At 43.5% G+C, this 14325-nt stretch overlaps 1 protein-coding gene across 1 annotated transcript in view; it reads right to left on the reverse strand.

The window, feature by feature from the left end:
- The window catches only part of LOC139941509 (tubulin-specific chaperone A-like), a 73842-nt gene extending 68712 nt beyond the window's left edge, over positions 1-5130 (reverse strand). The window contains exon 1 of the mRNA XM_071938043.1: positions 4936-5130. Within this exon, the coding sequence (XP_071794144.1) occupies positions 4936-4997 (62 nt within the window). The 5' untranslated portion in view covers positions 4998-5130. The remainder of the gene's footprint in view (positions 1-4935) is intronic.
- Between the last annotated feature and the right edge of the window lie 9195 nt (positions 5131-14325).

The following is a 14325-nucleotide window of genomic DNA, read 5'->3' on the forward strand; positions in this document are numbered from 1 at the left end:
TAATCTTTGCTCAAAGAGTGATTCCGTGGTCATTATAGGCCTATTAAAAGGAAAACAGTGAAATTTTAAGTATAGGTACCTATTCAGATTATGGATACGTGACGATTTGAAATCGTAAATAATGGTCAAAAATCGAACGTAAAATTAGCATTCAGAGAGTCCGTGTATCGGACGCTGTATGGGCCCACGGCGTGGAGCAATCGGAACGTGAAATAAGCCTTGTGGAATATCACGTACCGCCCATGCCGTGTCTCGTGGGGTTGAAGGTGTTAAATCCCAGGCGCTATGAACTCCCAGCTTGCGGGTGTCGAATCCGTTGTTTCTTATGATCGCAACGTTCCAATATGCTCCATTTTAATTCATGGCCCCTAATTTCTTTTTGTTATGAGTTTTCAGGTAATTTTGATGATGTCAAAACCTAGGAATATCGCATATTGTTATATTGACAGTGTTATTGTGTGAGTAGCTTAACAAAATTATGAGAATTTTTTATAAAAGGTTTAAATAAAAACAATGCTAAAACAAAATTCCCTCAAAGCATAATTTTGTCAAACAAAGTATTATTTTTTTAATTCTGTGAATGAAGAGTTATTTTTGAGGTAATGATTAAACTGGGCAACTAGTGGAATTTAATGACCCGTCTATTCGCCTCAAATAACTGGGAGTTGAATAGCAGTAGTCGCCGCTGGACAAGCAATCAAAACTCGAAATTTCTCATGAGTTATTCCAAAAGATATTGTTACGACTACATTCCCAAAAAATGTTATTTGGTTACGTTCCAAGCTACGCAGCTACTCGGCTACGTTTACGTTCCAAGATACGCTTAGGTCTACGTTCCTTCAAGTTACACTATAATATCAAAAGGTATGTTTTCAAGCCCGAGTCAAGCTACGCTTACATTCCAAGATACGCAGCTACGTTTACGTTCCAAGATACGCTTAGGTCTACGTTCCTTCAAGTTACACTATAATATCAAAAAGTACGCTTCCAAGCCCGAGTCAAGCTATGCCTACGTTCAAAGATACGCAGCTGCGTTTATGTTCCAAGATGCTACGCTTCAGTCCAAGATATGCTTACGTTCCAAAAGATGTCAACGTTCCAAGCTACACAGCTACTCAGCTGCGCTTACAGATCTGCTTACGTTCCTTCAAGTTACGCCATAATATCAAAAGGTACGCTTTCAATCCCATGTCAAGTTACGCTTACGTTCCAAGATACGCAGCTATGAATTATGTTCCAAGATATGCTTACGCTCCACCAAAAGATACTGTTACGTTCCAAGCTACGCAGCTACTCAGCTACGCTTATACACTCCAAGATACTAATAGGTTACGCTACAATATCAAAAAGTACGCTTTCAATCCCAAGTCAAGCTACGCTTACGTTCCAAGATATGCAGTTACGGTTACGTTTCAAAATACGTTCTCACAAAGATGCTTTTGAATCCCTCAAGATTTCCTTCCCCCAAGATTAAAAAACTTTCACTGTGAATAACACTACAGGGCCCACCAGTTAATATCTGTTTGGCAGAAAATACTGTACACAATTTCTTTACTATCCAAAAATTTACTTGGGCACTACAAAATTTCAAATTTAATTAAAAATTGGCTGGCAACCAGTTTCTGCTAAGCAATACTATTTTGTGCTAACTATAAGCAAATTGTTTAGCCAATACAGAGGCTTCATCAGTGTGGGCCCTGGCACGTCGGGAGCATAACGCCACGATCGCATTTCAAGCTGCATATCATGGCAATGCAGGTGTCTGGATCTGGACATTATACACAGAAATGTTTGTGCTGGTACCACAAACCTTTCTTTATCGTATTTCCACCCTGTGTCAAAGTTTCAAATCCTACTGATCTGGACATTATTATACTCCGATAAAAACATATATACCCACACACAGAGTAAAGCAAAAGTCATGCAATGGAATTACTGCATGCATTGTACACTACATGCACAACACTGATGAATTATTCATGAGCCAACCGCAACGCAGCCTCTGATTGGCTCCACCGGAAAGTCGGGGGAGATTTGCCGAAAAACAATAAAAAAGTTAAGACCCGTCGTTGCAAATATTCAAGACCATGGTGAGATCTAAATCAGAGAAACAGAGCGCCCGCTAGCGTTCGTTCATTACAAGCGTGGACAGTTTTTGCCGTGCATAATCGGAACGTTGGTTGTGTGTGACCGCGCAACACCAATGGTCTTGGGACCAAGACTAGACACCCCTTAGTCTTGGTTCCAAGACCATTGGTGTTGCGCGGTCACACACAACCAACGTTCCGATTATGCACGGCAAAAACTGTCCACGCTTGTAATGAACGAACGCTAGCGGGCGCTGTTTCTCTGATTTACGGATCTCACCATGTCCTGTGCTCACCATGGTGAGATCTAAATCAGAGAAACAGAGCGCCCGCTAGCGTTCGTTCATTACAAGCGTGGACAGTTTTTGCCGTGCATAATCGGAACGTTGGTTGTGTGTGACCGCGCAACACCAATGGTCTTGGGACCAAGACTAGACACCCCTATGTTCCGACACCCCTATATTCCGACAACTCAACCTATATTCCGACACCCCTATGTTCCGACACCCCTATATTCCGACACCCCTATGTTCCGACACCCTTATATTCCAACGACCAAAACACCCCTATGTTCCGACAACCTGCACAAATATTTTGTGTTAGCCTTTAAAATTTAAGTGTTTCTAAGTTTCATGGTCAAGGGAGAGGAGACTCTTTGCTTGGCAAATAAAACCATCCAGCATTTTTATCTAGGGACTGTTTACATCGCACACAGAGAGGTCAAAGATTTGCCACAATTTTAGGGCCACCTCGAAAACAGGGTGACTGCTCTATATTCCAACACCCCTATGTTCTGACACCCTTATGTTTCGACACCCCTATGTTCCGACACCCCTATGTTCCGACACCCCTATATTCCGACAACTCAACCTATATTCCGACACCCCTACGACACCCCTATATTCCGACACCCCTATGTTCCGACACTAGGCCTGGGCGAATAATTTGAATATCCGGTTAATGGCGAATAGGTTTTCCTATCCGTAACCGCGAATGCCTTTTTTTTCTTAACCGGATATCCGCATAGGGCGCGAATAGCTATTTATAAACCGGATAGTTCTGTAATTACAACCAAGTAACCGGATATTCTTTAATATCCGAATATCCGCGGACGTCGGGCGACAACTGACATGAATGTTTTGTCTGAATCCTAATGAAACTTCTATTAAGACAGCATAAAACAGCATAAATTAAGTATTTAACTATGCTCACCTCCGTGAAGAGTCAAAACAATGACATTTCTGACGTAATTTGTTCAAAGATTACAAAAGTTTTCCTTCACGTAGAGTCATCCACGATCAAAAGAAAAAGCAAATCGCCATCTTTAAATTAGATCCGGTCATTTTTATGAATGAACCGAGTGACACTGTCTAAAACTAATATCAATCCGCCCAGAAGATCTCATTCACGAACGAACAGCGCCCTCTAGCGACAAAAAATTTTTTTTCTAAATATTTTTTTATTTTTATTTTTTTTATAGCGCCCTCTAGCGGCGAAAAAAACTATTCGAATATCCGGTTAATTTCGGATAGTTGGCCAGCGGTATCCGAATAACAAAATTTCACTATTCGCCCAGCACTATCCGACACCCTTATATTCCAACGACCAAAACACCCCGACAACCTGCACAAATATTTTGTGTTAGCCATTAAAAAAACCAAAAAAACAAAAACGGTGCGACTTAGAGAAACTACACCTGACAGTAATTTAGTCGTACCGGTAACCTATCTTTATGTAGTCACCCAGAGGAGTTTAATGTGTATGTTTGAAAAGTGTTATTCTGCTATTAAAAAATAGAAACTTTGGTTTATTTAGAAAAGGACTGAGTTATGGAGGGGTGGTAGGACTTAATTATTTATTATTATTATTATTATTATTGTTAACATTTCTTTTATTTGCGGAGGCAAATGCAAGAAATCACACATCGGCGCAATAAATTGAAGGCTCATGAAATTTTATAAACATGGACACGCATCTAACACTAGCAAAGTACCGAGTAATTTATTGCCAGCTAACTCGGGGAGCCATAACTAATAACCACAAAAAAGAAAGAAATGCATGCCTCAACAAGCAACAAAATCAAGTGTGAATCGTTTATCCTAATTTGATCCCATCACTTTTAAAAACAGTACAAATTAAACTTCTATTCAAACCTATTCCCGGCAGAAATGCGCTGGGAAACCTGGCTGTAATAATGCAAGTTGTGTTTTTGTTATTGATCAACAGAGTAATAATTTGCGAAAATAACTTGTCGGAACATAGGGGTGTCGGAACATAGGGGTGTCGGAATATAGGGGTGTCGGAACATAGGGGTGTCGGAATATCTAGGTTGAGTTGTCGGAACATAGGGGTGTCGGAAAATAGAGGTGTCGGAATATAGGGGTGTCGGAACATGTAGGGGTGTCGGAATATAGGCCGAGTTGTCGGAACATAGGGGTGTCGGAACATAGGGGTGTCGGAATATAGGTGTGTAACCGAAAACAGGACCTCCTATTTTTTTTTTCTACGATAATTGGAGAAATGCCTAAAAAAAATACCAAACTTTTAGCATTTACAAGTGCAAATAACCAGTGGAGCCAAACGTTTTTCTAAGTGTTGGTCAAGGGAGAGGAGATACTTTTCTTGGCAAATAAAACCACACATTTTTTTCTAGGGACTGTTTTAATACATAGCGCACAGAGAGGTAAAAGATTTGCCACGATTTTAGGGACACCTCGAAAACAGGACCTCCTACGACACGGATTGGACCGGTGCATCAATTTATTCGTTTTATTTACGCGGGAGTGGATTGGGGACATTCCGGACATTACACTAGTGGGTCAGTGGATTTCGTACTTAAATGTCTCACCTTTTCAGAACTCCAGTCTTAATTTTTATGTTTCGAACACGTGGATCTTGCTGTTGTGCCATGTTGCGATATCATGAAGGAAGTCAGAAATGTTTGAACACTATGACTATTTATATCTCGGAGACGACACAAAGGGGGAGGGATAGCACACTAAGTGTAGTCTGGTCCCCTGACCAAAGATTCCTTGACGTCTCTTGTTAAAAAGCTTAGATAATAATGGAGATCAATGGTCAGGTATCGCCCACGGTTAAAAATAGAGCATGACGCAACTTGCCAGGGTCGGGGGTCATCTCCAGGGAAACCATGTCTGCACTAGTTGCGATAACGTAACCCCCTCCTCCCGACGGCCGGCCGGCCAGGCCGGAGGGTTACGAGATTATTTTGATCGGCAATTAATGACAATCTGGTTCAACACGTTTAATTTCGACAGCTAGTCACCATCAGATTTGCCCCATTTTTACCACTTTCAAAAATCATGAAACTTAATCCTCAATCAATGTCTAATGAACACTCAAGTCAAAACACCTTTGAAAAAATATGTTTGAAGAAAAAGGACAAAAGATCTCGGAGCGATTTCCCAGGTCTATATATTTTTAACTTGTCGCATCGATTAATGGACCGTTCCGGCTTTCAACTAAGCTCCGCCCACCGCGCACGTGAGCAAGACACGTGTACAAGCACTCCCAATGACATTCTGCACGATTCTGCCGCGCGTGCCAAATATACGCGCACGCATGACCAAGTTTGTCCGACCACAATTATTGCTGTGATTGGTCAAGTCAAAATGGGTGAACGCGCACAGTTTGATTGACAGGCCGGATCGGTCCATTGTAAACGCTTCAAGCCCGGTTCTTATATTACTTCCTGTGAATGCGAATGCGAAGCGAATGTTGACGTCACAAAAATCACAACGAATATTCGCAGCAATTCAGCTCCGTTCAACTCACTTGCGAATATCGCTGCGAAAGGATAGTTGTGACATCGCATTCACGTCAAATTCGCTTAGCATTCGCATTCGCAGGAAGTATGAACCGGGCTTTATTTATAGGCACAACGCCTGCATTGGCAATAGCTGGCATAAAAACTCCTGGATCTACGGCCGACAGGACTGACATTACGATTCCATACCGAACATCAACGATACTGTCCGAATGTTGACGACAACACGTTCGGAACATTTCGGATAACTTCGAAAAAGGAGGAATTCCTCCTTTTTGGTCACGTGATTGTGAGTGATACCGGACCTAGACTGGGCCCCTGTCTTTATCCGCAAGGATCATGTCTTTATCCGCAAGGATCATAAAGACAGGTCGCTGCCGCTAGATCCAGTGATTCCCATTGGATACAATGCACGTGCAGTGACATAGATGCCCAAATAGTCACTGCTCTCAAGTCCGCAATGGAATTGGACTGCGTATCTATATGTGAAACGACAGAGGTCAGAGGTCAAACTACACGCGGTTTTGCAATTTGAGCCAGGTACAGTGGCAGATTCACCTTTCCGCCGTGTTCAGTTTTCCAAATGACCAAATACGGTAACATGATGTCATGCAATGCCTGCGCACAGCAAGCGAAAGTAGTCAATTTTTAGTGCCGTATTGAGTCATTTGGTTACTGTCCAGTAGCTGTCATGGCGGCGTCCACGAGTACAACGAGCGGCGAACGCGTGGATCATATGAGAGAATTCGGTGTGAAGACCAAGACCACTCACCACTCTCGTAGTGACAGATTCGTTTACCTGATGGGGCCAGCCAAGTGACCCACTCCACAAGCAGGGCACTGGGGGCTGACCTGAGTGAGCCCCTGGAATGACGTCAAAAGCTATTCGAACGCACCGGGGCAGACCGGGGATGACCCAGGGAAGCTAAACAAACTAATACTGGGTGCGTTCGGTTAACTTCCCCGGGTCGACCCGGTGTGTGGCGGTTTTTTTTTTCCAGGACAAAGGTGTGCAGATAATAACCCACGTTCGTCCTGGAAAAAAAAAACACCACACACCGGGGTCGACCCAGGGAAGCTAAACGAACGCACCTACTAGTTATCAAGACTTGATTCAAGTCTTAGGGTGCGTTCGTTTAGCTTCCCTGGGGCGACCCCGGTGTGTGGCATTTTCTTTTTCCAGGACGAACATGTGTAGATAATTACCCACGTTTGTCCTGGAAAAAAAACGTCACACACCGGGGTCGACCCAGGGAAGTTAAACGAACGCACCCTTAGATACATAGCGGTTATTCTTCTGCTGCATCTCTCAGCCACGAAAAAACGCCCCCATGCGCCTAGATTTGGCACCCTGTCTTTAAGGATAAAGATAGTCTGGTTCCCTGACCAAATATTCCTTGTTAAAATCGACAGAGCCTAGTCGGAGATTTTTTTCTGGGAACCAGACTAGGATATGGTCCCTGCCCATAGAGTTATATATAAGAACTAGAGGGCGCACGAGTGATGCTTCGTGCACAAACGCCACGGGACCGCAAGATGACAAGCGTGTCATTCTGCACGCGCGTTGAATATGAAATACACGTTTGAGGTTTTTTTTATTGAACGCTCACGCGATGCTGTTTGTTCAACTTACAAAATGGCCGCACAAACACACACTGTGAGATGCCAGTTTTGTCAACTTAGAAAATGGCCGCCTGCGCGCATGCCGGAGCGTGTATATAGGCCAGTGCGCCCTCTAGTTCTTATATATAACTCTATGTCCCTGCCATGGCAACCTCGTTCTCAGGGGTGATCAATCTCACCGCGCCATTTTTTTCCTGCATGCCTCGCTCGATCATAACCCCATTATACAACCGCCAGGGGTGCGTTTTTGCGGCTGTAACCTTAACCAATGTTGTTTCTGACATCATGACCAAAACGGTAACCGAGCTCACAACTCGGTTATCGTTCAGTCTGAACAGCAGGACCAACGACCAACAACCGAAGCAGTTTTTGGTTGGGGTCGCCAAAACGCACTCCTGGATTGGCAAATTTAAATGTGCTACATGCTATAAATGAGCCATAAATGAGCGTTCATATCCATTATTCAATCTTTTCTACGCCCGCACGCATGTCTTTCGTCTTAAAGAATGTTTTTTTTGTTTTTAAAGCCATTGGACACTTTCGGTAAACAATATTGTCCAAGGCCCACACTTCGTGTATCACAACTTATATATAAAATTAACAAACCTAAATTTAGGCTCAATCGGTCATCGGAGTCGGAAGAAAATAACGGGAAAACCCACGTTTCGCCGTGTCATGACATGTGTTTCAAATAAATCCGTAATTCTCGCTATCGAGAATTGGTATTGTTTTAATGTTTTCTCAAAAGTAAAGCATTTCATGGAAAAATATTTTACACATTTTGACTTGCAATAAGGTAACTAGTGTACGTCCATTCCCCCGAGGGACTTTGACTGACCAGGAGAGACCTATTTCCCGGGGGCAGGCCGAGGGAAATAGGCCCCTCTTCTGGTCACTCATATGCCCGAGGGGGAATAGACATACACTATAGTTACCGAATTATGCCAGTCAATTTGTGTTTTATAACACAGCTCGGTCTTAATTGTCAAATAAGAACAGAAATCTGGAAAAGAAAGGAAGTTTTGTAGTTGCTGTTCACGGTTCAAGTCAAGAGAGGGCGCTGTAAATTAACCGGGCACTATTTTCAAAGACTAGTGCCTGCTCGGGTACTGGTTCCCGCAAAGCACGCGCGCGTGATCACTATAGTATACACATATTGACTGGCAACGAGGTAACTAGTATACGTCTATTCCCACGAGGGACTTTGAGTGACCAGAGCGACCTATTTCCCGAGGCCGAGGGAAATAGACCTTTTCGCAAATACCGGGGCGCGCGCGTAAAGCTTGGAATTAGGTGCATTTGGTCTTGCTGGTATCCAAATTTGATCCATATATATCCCACAATGCACCTCATTCAACAGTATGCGCTTGCGCATTGGTATTTGCGATAAGGTCTATTTGCAAAGACTAGTGCCCGCTCTGGTACTATTCTAGTCTTGGTTCCAAGACCATTGGTGTTGCGCGGTCACACACAACCAATGTTCCGATCTATGCACGGCTAAAACTGTACACGCTTGTAATGAACGAATGCTAGCGGGCGCTCTGTTTATCTGGTGAGCACAGACATGGACAGTGTTTCGCAGATGGTTCTCCGGATTGGTTCACTCATTGCCCCTTGTTTGCCCACCCGCCATTCGATCCGCCCTTTTTGGTCGGGTTACTTTCGTGTTGTACTTAAGCATGGTTCTCCGGATCGGTTCATTCATTGCCGCGCAGGGTCGAAGAGGCTGGGTGCCAGGACAAAACCGAAACAAATTTGCATTGAATGAAGTAAGTCACCGTGCTGTATAAAGCATGTGAAATCGAGTCCATGCCTCTCATACATTCTGGTCAGTGTATGAGTGGTGGAGACAGGCCACCTGTTGCTTGGTGAAGGAGGTCGCCGTGGGACCACTTTAGGTTGAAAGTGGGTTGCGACCTCGTACTTCCAATAAATCTAAAAAGAGGCCGACGCTCTTACCCCCCCCCCCGAAAAAAAGCGGTGGTTAAACAAAAGTAGATAGATTTGTGGCACACAGCATGTTCCGAAAACTCGCTTTATTTAGTGCTACAACAACCATATGTATCGTGGGACGTGACGCTCCATAAATCGCGATTAATAAGTATATTATAAAGGGTCCAAGATTCTAAAACCGTAGCGTTATTGGAAACAAAGCAACAAATAATTCAAAAAAGCAAAGCTGTTTACTTTCAATTCCTTTTCCAGTCGGATAAACTCTAAAATATTGGCTGAGACTATTCAAGCCTTTTTAGTCGGATATCTCCTCTGCTATTTAGTACCGATGATTATTGTTGAGGAGGATATTATACCACGCTGAGCCTCTTACGAGCCATTGTTCGTGGAGGTACCTGATTTGTTGAGAAGGGAACCAAATACCACTAAATTGAATAATATGGGCCTACAACACTACATCCACAACTAAACTTTAACATCGATACCAAGAAACATACATTATATCAACTAGCGGGATGCCGCGCTTCGCGCGGCACCCCGCTAGGATATAAAAATCCTTTACACAAATATTTCGAAATGTGGGTGAGGGTGTTTTACGCCTCTCTCAATATTTATGCATGGCGTCATAATTCTAACCCAAAATGAAGCTATTTCGCACGTCCACCACTACTTGCAGTGGCTGTACCCACCTCGTTTTGGGTTAGACAACGTACCTTATGCATCTAGAAACTATAAGGCTCCCCCGTGATCCTTATAGGGGTCTAATATGTTGGGCCTCCCTAACGTTACACGTTTTTCAAATCAGCGTTGATAGGTGAAACTGACCGTTAGCCAGCAATAACTAAAGTTTCTTTTGTACTACACTACCAAAACTTTCTCCACTTCTCCACACACTCAATATACATTCATAATTCTTGCATTTCCTTTTTAAAAAACATCGTCAAAAATGACATTTTTACGTCCCACGATACATAGCGTTGCTACAGCACTATAAGTAAAGCGAGTTTTTGGAACATGCTGTGTGCCACAAATCTAATTTATCTACTGTTTTTTTCGGGGGGGGGGCGGTAAGAGCGTAGGCCTCTTTTTAGTTTATTGTCATCTGAATTGGTCTTGTAAACGTTCTGGTCAATAGGCTGCATGTATAACAGGAGCACTTAACGTGAACGTCAAAAAAGTGTTTTGCAGGCAGAGATGCCAAGTCCAGAGGCTAGCTTTGTGTGAGATTTTTCAAAGCTCAACCCCCATCCCCCCGGAAAAAAATTGCCAGTTTAAGAAGGCCTTTTTAAATCGCCGCCCAACCTTTTTTTTTTTTTTTTTATAAATAAATAAAACAATGTGAAATTTAATTGTGGACAAAAAGTGTTTCAAAATGCATCAGAAGCCTCCTCAGAATACTTAAAACTCACTTGAGGTACACAGGAGATGTTGATGGTTAATGTGGAGGTTCGATTGTGTCAGATTATATCCTTCTAAACTTGAAAAAAATAGACTCAAAATGATGTCCAATATCAATCGCTCACTTCTTCTGCCTGTTGTGTCTTCGCTAGTGGAGCGCATTTCAACGAATTTGCTAAAAGAATCGGAACAAACTTGTGCGCAATAAGCGTTTTGCGCTCTGCCGAATTTGAGCTGAACCTACTGGATGAGCAAAAGCGTGCGCAATCTGCAAATTTGCGCTCTGTTTGTACAAATTTTGTACAAAAAATGTCGTTAATTTTTTTTTCCCGATCTCGCCCCAATAATGGTTGATGTGCCTGTGAGCGTGAGACAGAGCCCAAATGCGTGAGTCTCACGCCTAATGCGTGAGACTTGGCAGGTCTGGTTTTGTTTTATTGTCACTTTGGGCTTATTGCATCTCGCGAAATTTGAACGACAAACGACACAATTTCTGACCGCGTTCATGTTCACGCTGCTCTAGGAACAAACCTCCATACATCCCATATCTCTGGAACCCTATATCGTACAAACTAAATAAAAACGATAAACTCGTCCCCACTCCTTAATTTTCTCTAACTTATTTCACTTTCAGAAAGCATGTCAAGTCATGTTTAGGGTTTGTTACGTCCAGTTTGGGTCAATAGACAAACTCCTAAAAATGTACCCTATTCAGCCGCACGAGGTCTCTTTTGTTAATATTATCTCCATCAGTAACCAACCCGGTGGGCCGATGGCTAAATTAGGCTTCAAAATGGATTTGGCAAAATGTACATTCTGAGACCTGACCGACACACTGCTCTAACCAATTTTGTGAATGGACTTATTCAAAAGGAAACTTAATGTCGTTTTGCTTAACAACTTTGACCAAATGCAAAGCAAAGTTCTTTTTTTACAGCTTCAAAACAGCCTTTGACGTGTGTGTATAAGTTTCACCATAGAGTAAGGAATGGTTTCACAATTCTCCCTCCATGGTTAAACTCTGAAACTGCAACATTATACCTCCATGAACAGACCGTAATCTAAAACGGTATTCATGTACCCATTTGAGTTTACTGGCAAAAGGTCCAAGGTCGCCACCCACTGTCAACCTAAAGTGGTCCCACGGCGACCTTCTTCACCAAGCAACAGGTGGCCTGTCTCAAACCAGACAACACACCACTCACAATACACTGACCAGAATGGCTCTTTGTGTAAGGCCCCCCCCCCCCACCCCCAAAATGTTATTAATTGTAAAGTTCCCTTAGACACCTTCCAACCTATAGCCGGCCCTACCCAATGTTTCCAAATCATTAAGCTTCCGTTTGATCCCATCCTTGTTCATCATGATAATTTTCATGCCGTTTGGAAGTGAATGCTTTTTTATAAATATTCTCCATTTAATCTTTTCAACAAATGAGTCACCCGCAGAAGGATTTCTAGGAAGTCTGATAACAACGTCGACCAGTGGTTGACACATGGTCACCTGCTAAACATCAATCTACGGTACTTCATCCATTCAATGCAAATTCGGTCAAATTCGTGAGATTGGTTTCGGTTTTGTCCTGGCACCCAGCCTCTTCGACCCTTTCGACCCTGCGCGGCAATGAATGAACCAATCCGGAGAACCATGCTTAGTACAACACGAAAGTAACCTGACCAAAAAGGGCGGATCGAATGGCGGGTGGGCGGGCAAGGGGCATTGAATGAACCAATCCGGAGCACCATCTGCGAAACACTGTCCAATGAGTCGCCTGTCAGAAAGATTTCTAGGAAGTCTGGTAACAACATCGACCAGTGGTTGACGCACGGTCGCCGCCCAAACTTCCTCCAATCACATGACTTGTAAGTGCGAGTTTGGATCCGGGTTTTGCAGACTTGCAACCCGACGTCTGAAACCACACAAACGTATTGAATTCCACACAAACAACCGTGTTGGATTCCACAAGGATGCCATACCACTGGACCTTCTAATTTCCAATCCAAGATGGCGCAGGTTACGCTTTTAATAGTATAGATAATTCGCTCCCTTATGGGGAATTACCAAACTATACACCAAAACATCAACAAACAAACAAGTCGAAATAATTACACTTAAAAGAAGTTTAAAGGGCATGAACAAAAAGAAACAAATTAATGGCAAAACACAGATATATAAAAAAATTGAGACACAAATAAAAGGAGAAAAAACAAGTAAAGACTCAAAGAAAAAACAAACCAAATAATAAAAGTATAGAATCTTATAAATGTTATGAATCTTTGGAGCAAGATCCTCATTCATTTTAAAGACAATTCCCAATCCATTATACAAAGTAGTATAACCTCTGTCCCTCCAAATACGCCTCTCTTAATATGTATGCATAAGGTACGTCGTCAATCTACACAAAACAGAGCTATGGGCGCAGCCACTGCAAGTAGTGGCGGACGTGCGCCACAGCTGATCATTTTGGGGTAGAATTATGACGTCATGCATAAATATTAAGAGAGGCGTATAGCACCCTCACCCACATTACAATTCAAAACATTTATGTAAAGGAGCTTTATCCTCTAGCGGGGCGCCGCGCGAAGCGCGGCATCCCGCTAGTAAATATCAATGTGCACTGTTGATGATCTGATTATGATTGAGGACGGATGCTCGGTCTTAAAAAAGTGAACTGCGCGATAGGAGCCGTTCCCCCGCCACCCTGCCCCTTCCCTCTCCCCGCCCCATGCACGTGCTCTAAAACCTGCCTCCGTTCTCCGAAGGTGCCGTTCCCCCATCCCCCTTCCCTACCCCCGTCCCACGTGCTCTAAAGCCTCCCTCTGTTCTCCATGATCCCCGTCCCATGCAACAGGTAAATAAAAGGTCCCGTTCCCCCGTTACTCTGCCCCTTCCCTCTCCCCTCCCCACGTGCTCTAAAAAGCCTGCCTCCATTCTCCATGATCCCGTCCCGTATAGCAACAGCTTCAAATAAAAGGTGCTGTTCCCCCGTCCCTTCCCTCTCCCCGCCCTAAGTGCTGCTTCCGATCTCCATGATCCCGTCCCACCAATAGCAACACAGTTAAATAAATGGTGCCGTTCCCCTATCCCCTTCCCCACCCCGCCCCACGTGCTCTAAAGTCTGCCTCCGTTCTCCATGATCCCCGTCCCATGCAACAGGTAAATAAAAGGTGCTGTTCCCCCGGCGTCCCCTGATGTCCCTTCCCTCTCCCCGCCCCACGTGCTCTAAAGCCTGCCTCCGTGCTCCATGATCCCGTCCTATTTATTATAGCAGCAGGCAGTGGACACTATTGGTAATTACTCAAAAAAAATTATTATCGTAAAACCTCATATGGAGAGGTTGATAGTACAAAACATTGTGAGAAACGCCTCCCTCTGAAGTGATGTACTTTTCGAGAAAGAAGTAATTTTCTTCAAATTTGATTTCGAGACCTCAAGTTTAGAATTTGAAGTCTCGAAATCAAGCATCTGAAAGCGCA

The sequence above is a fragment of the Asterias amurensis genome, chromosome 9 (genome assembly GCF_032118995.1).
Source record: "Asterias amurensis chromosome 9, ASM3211899v1".
NCBI lineage: Eukaryota > Metazoa > Echinodermata > Asteroidea > Forcipulatida > Asteriidae > Asterias > Asterias amurensis.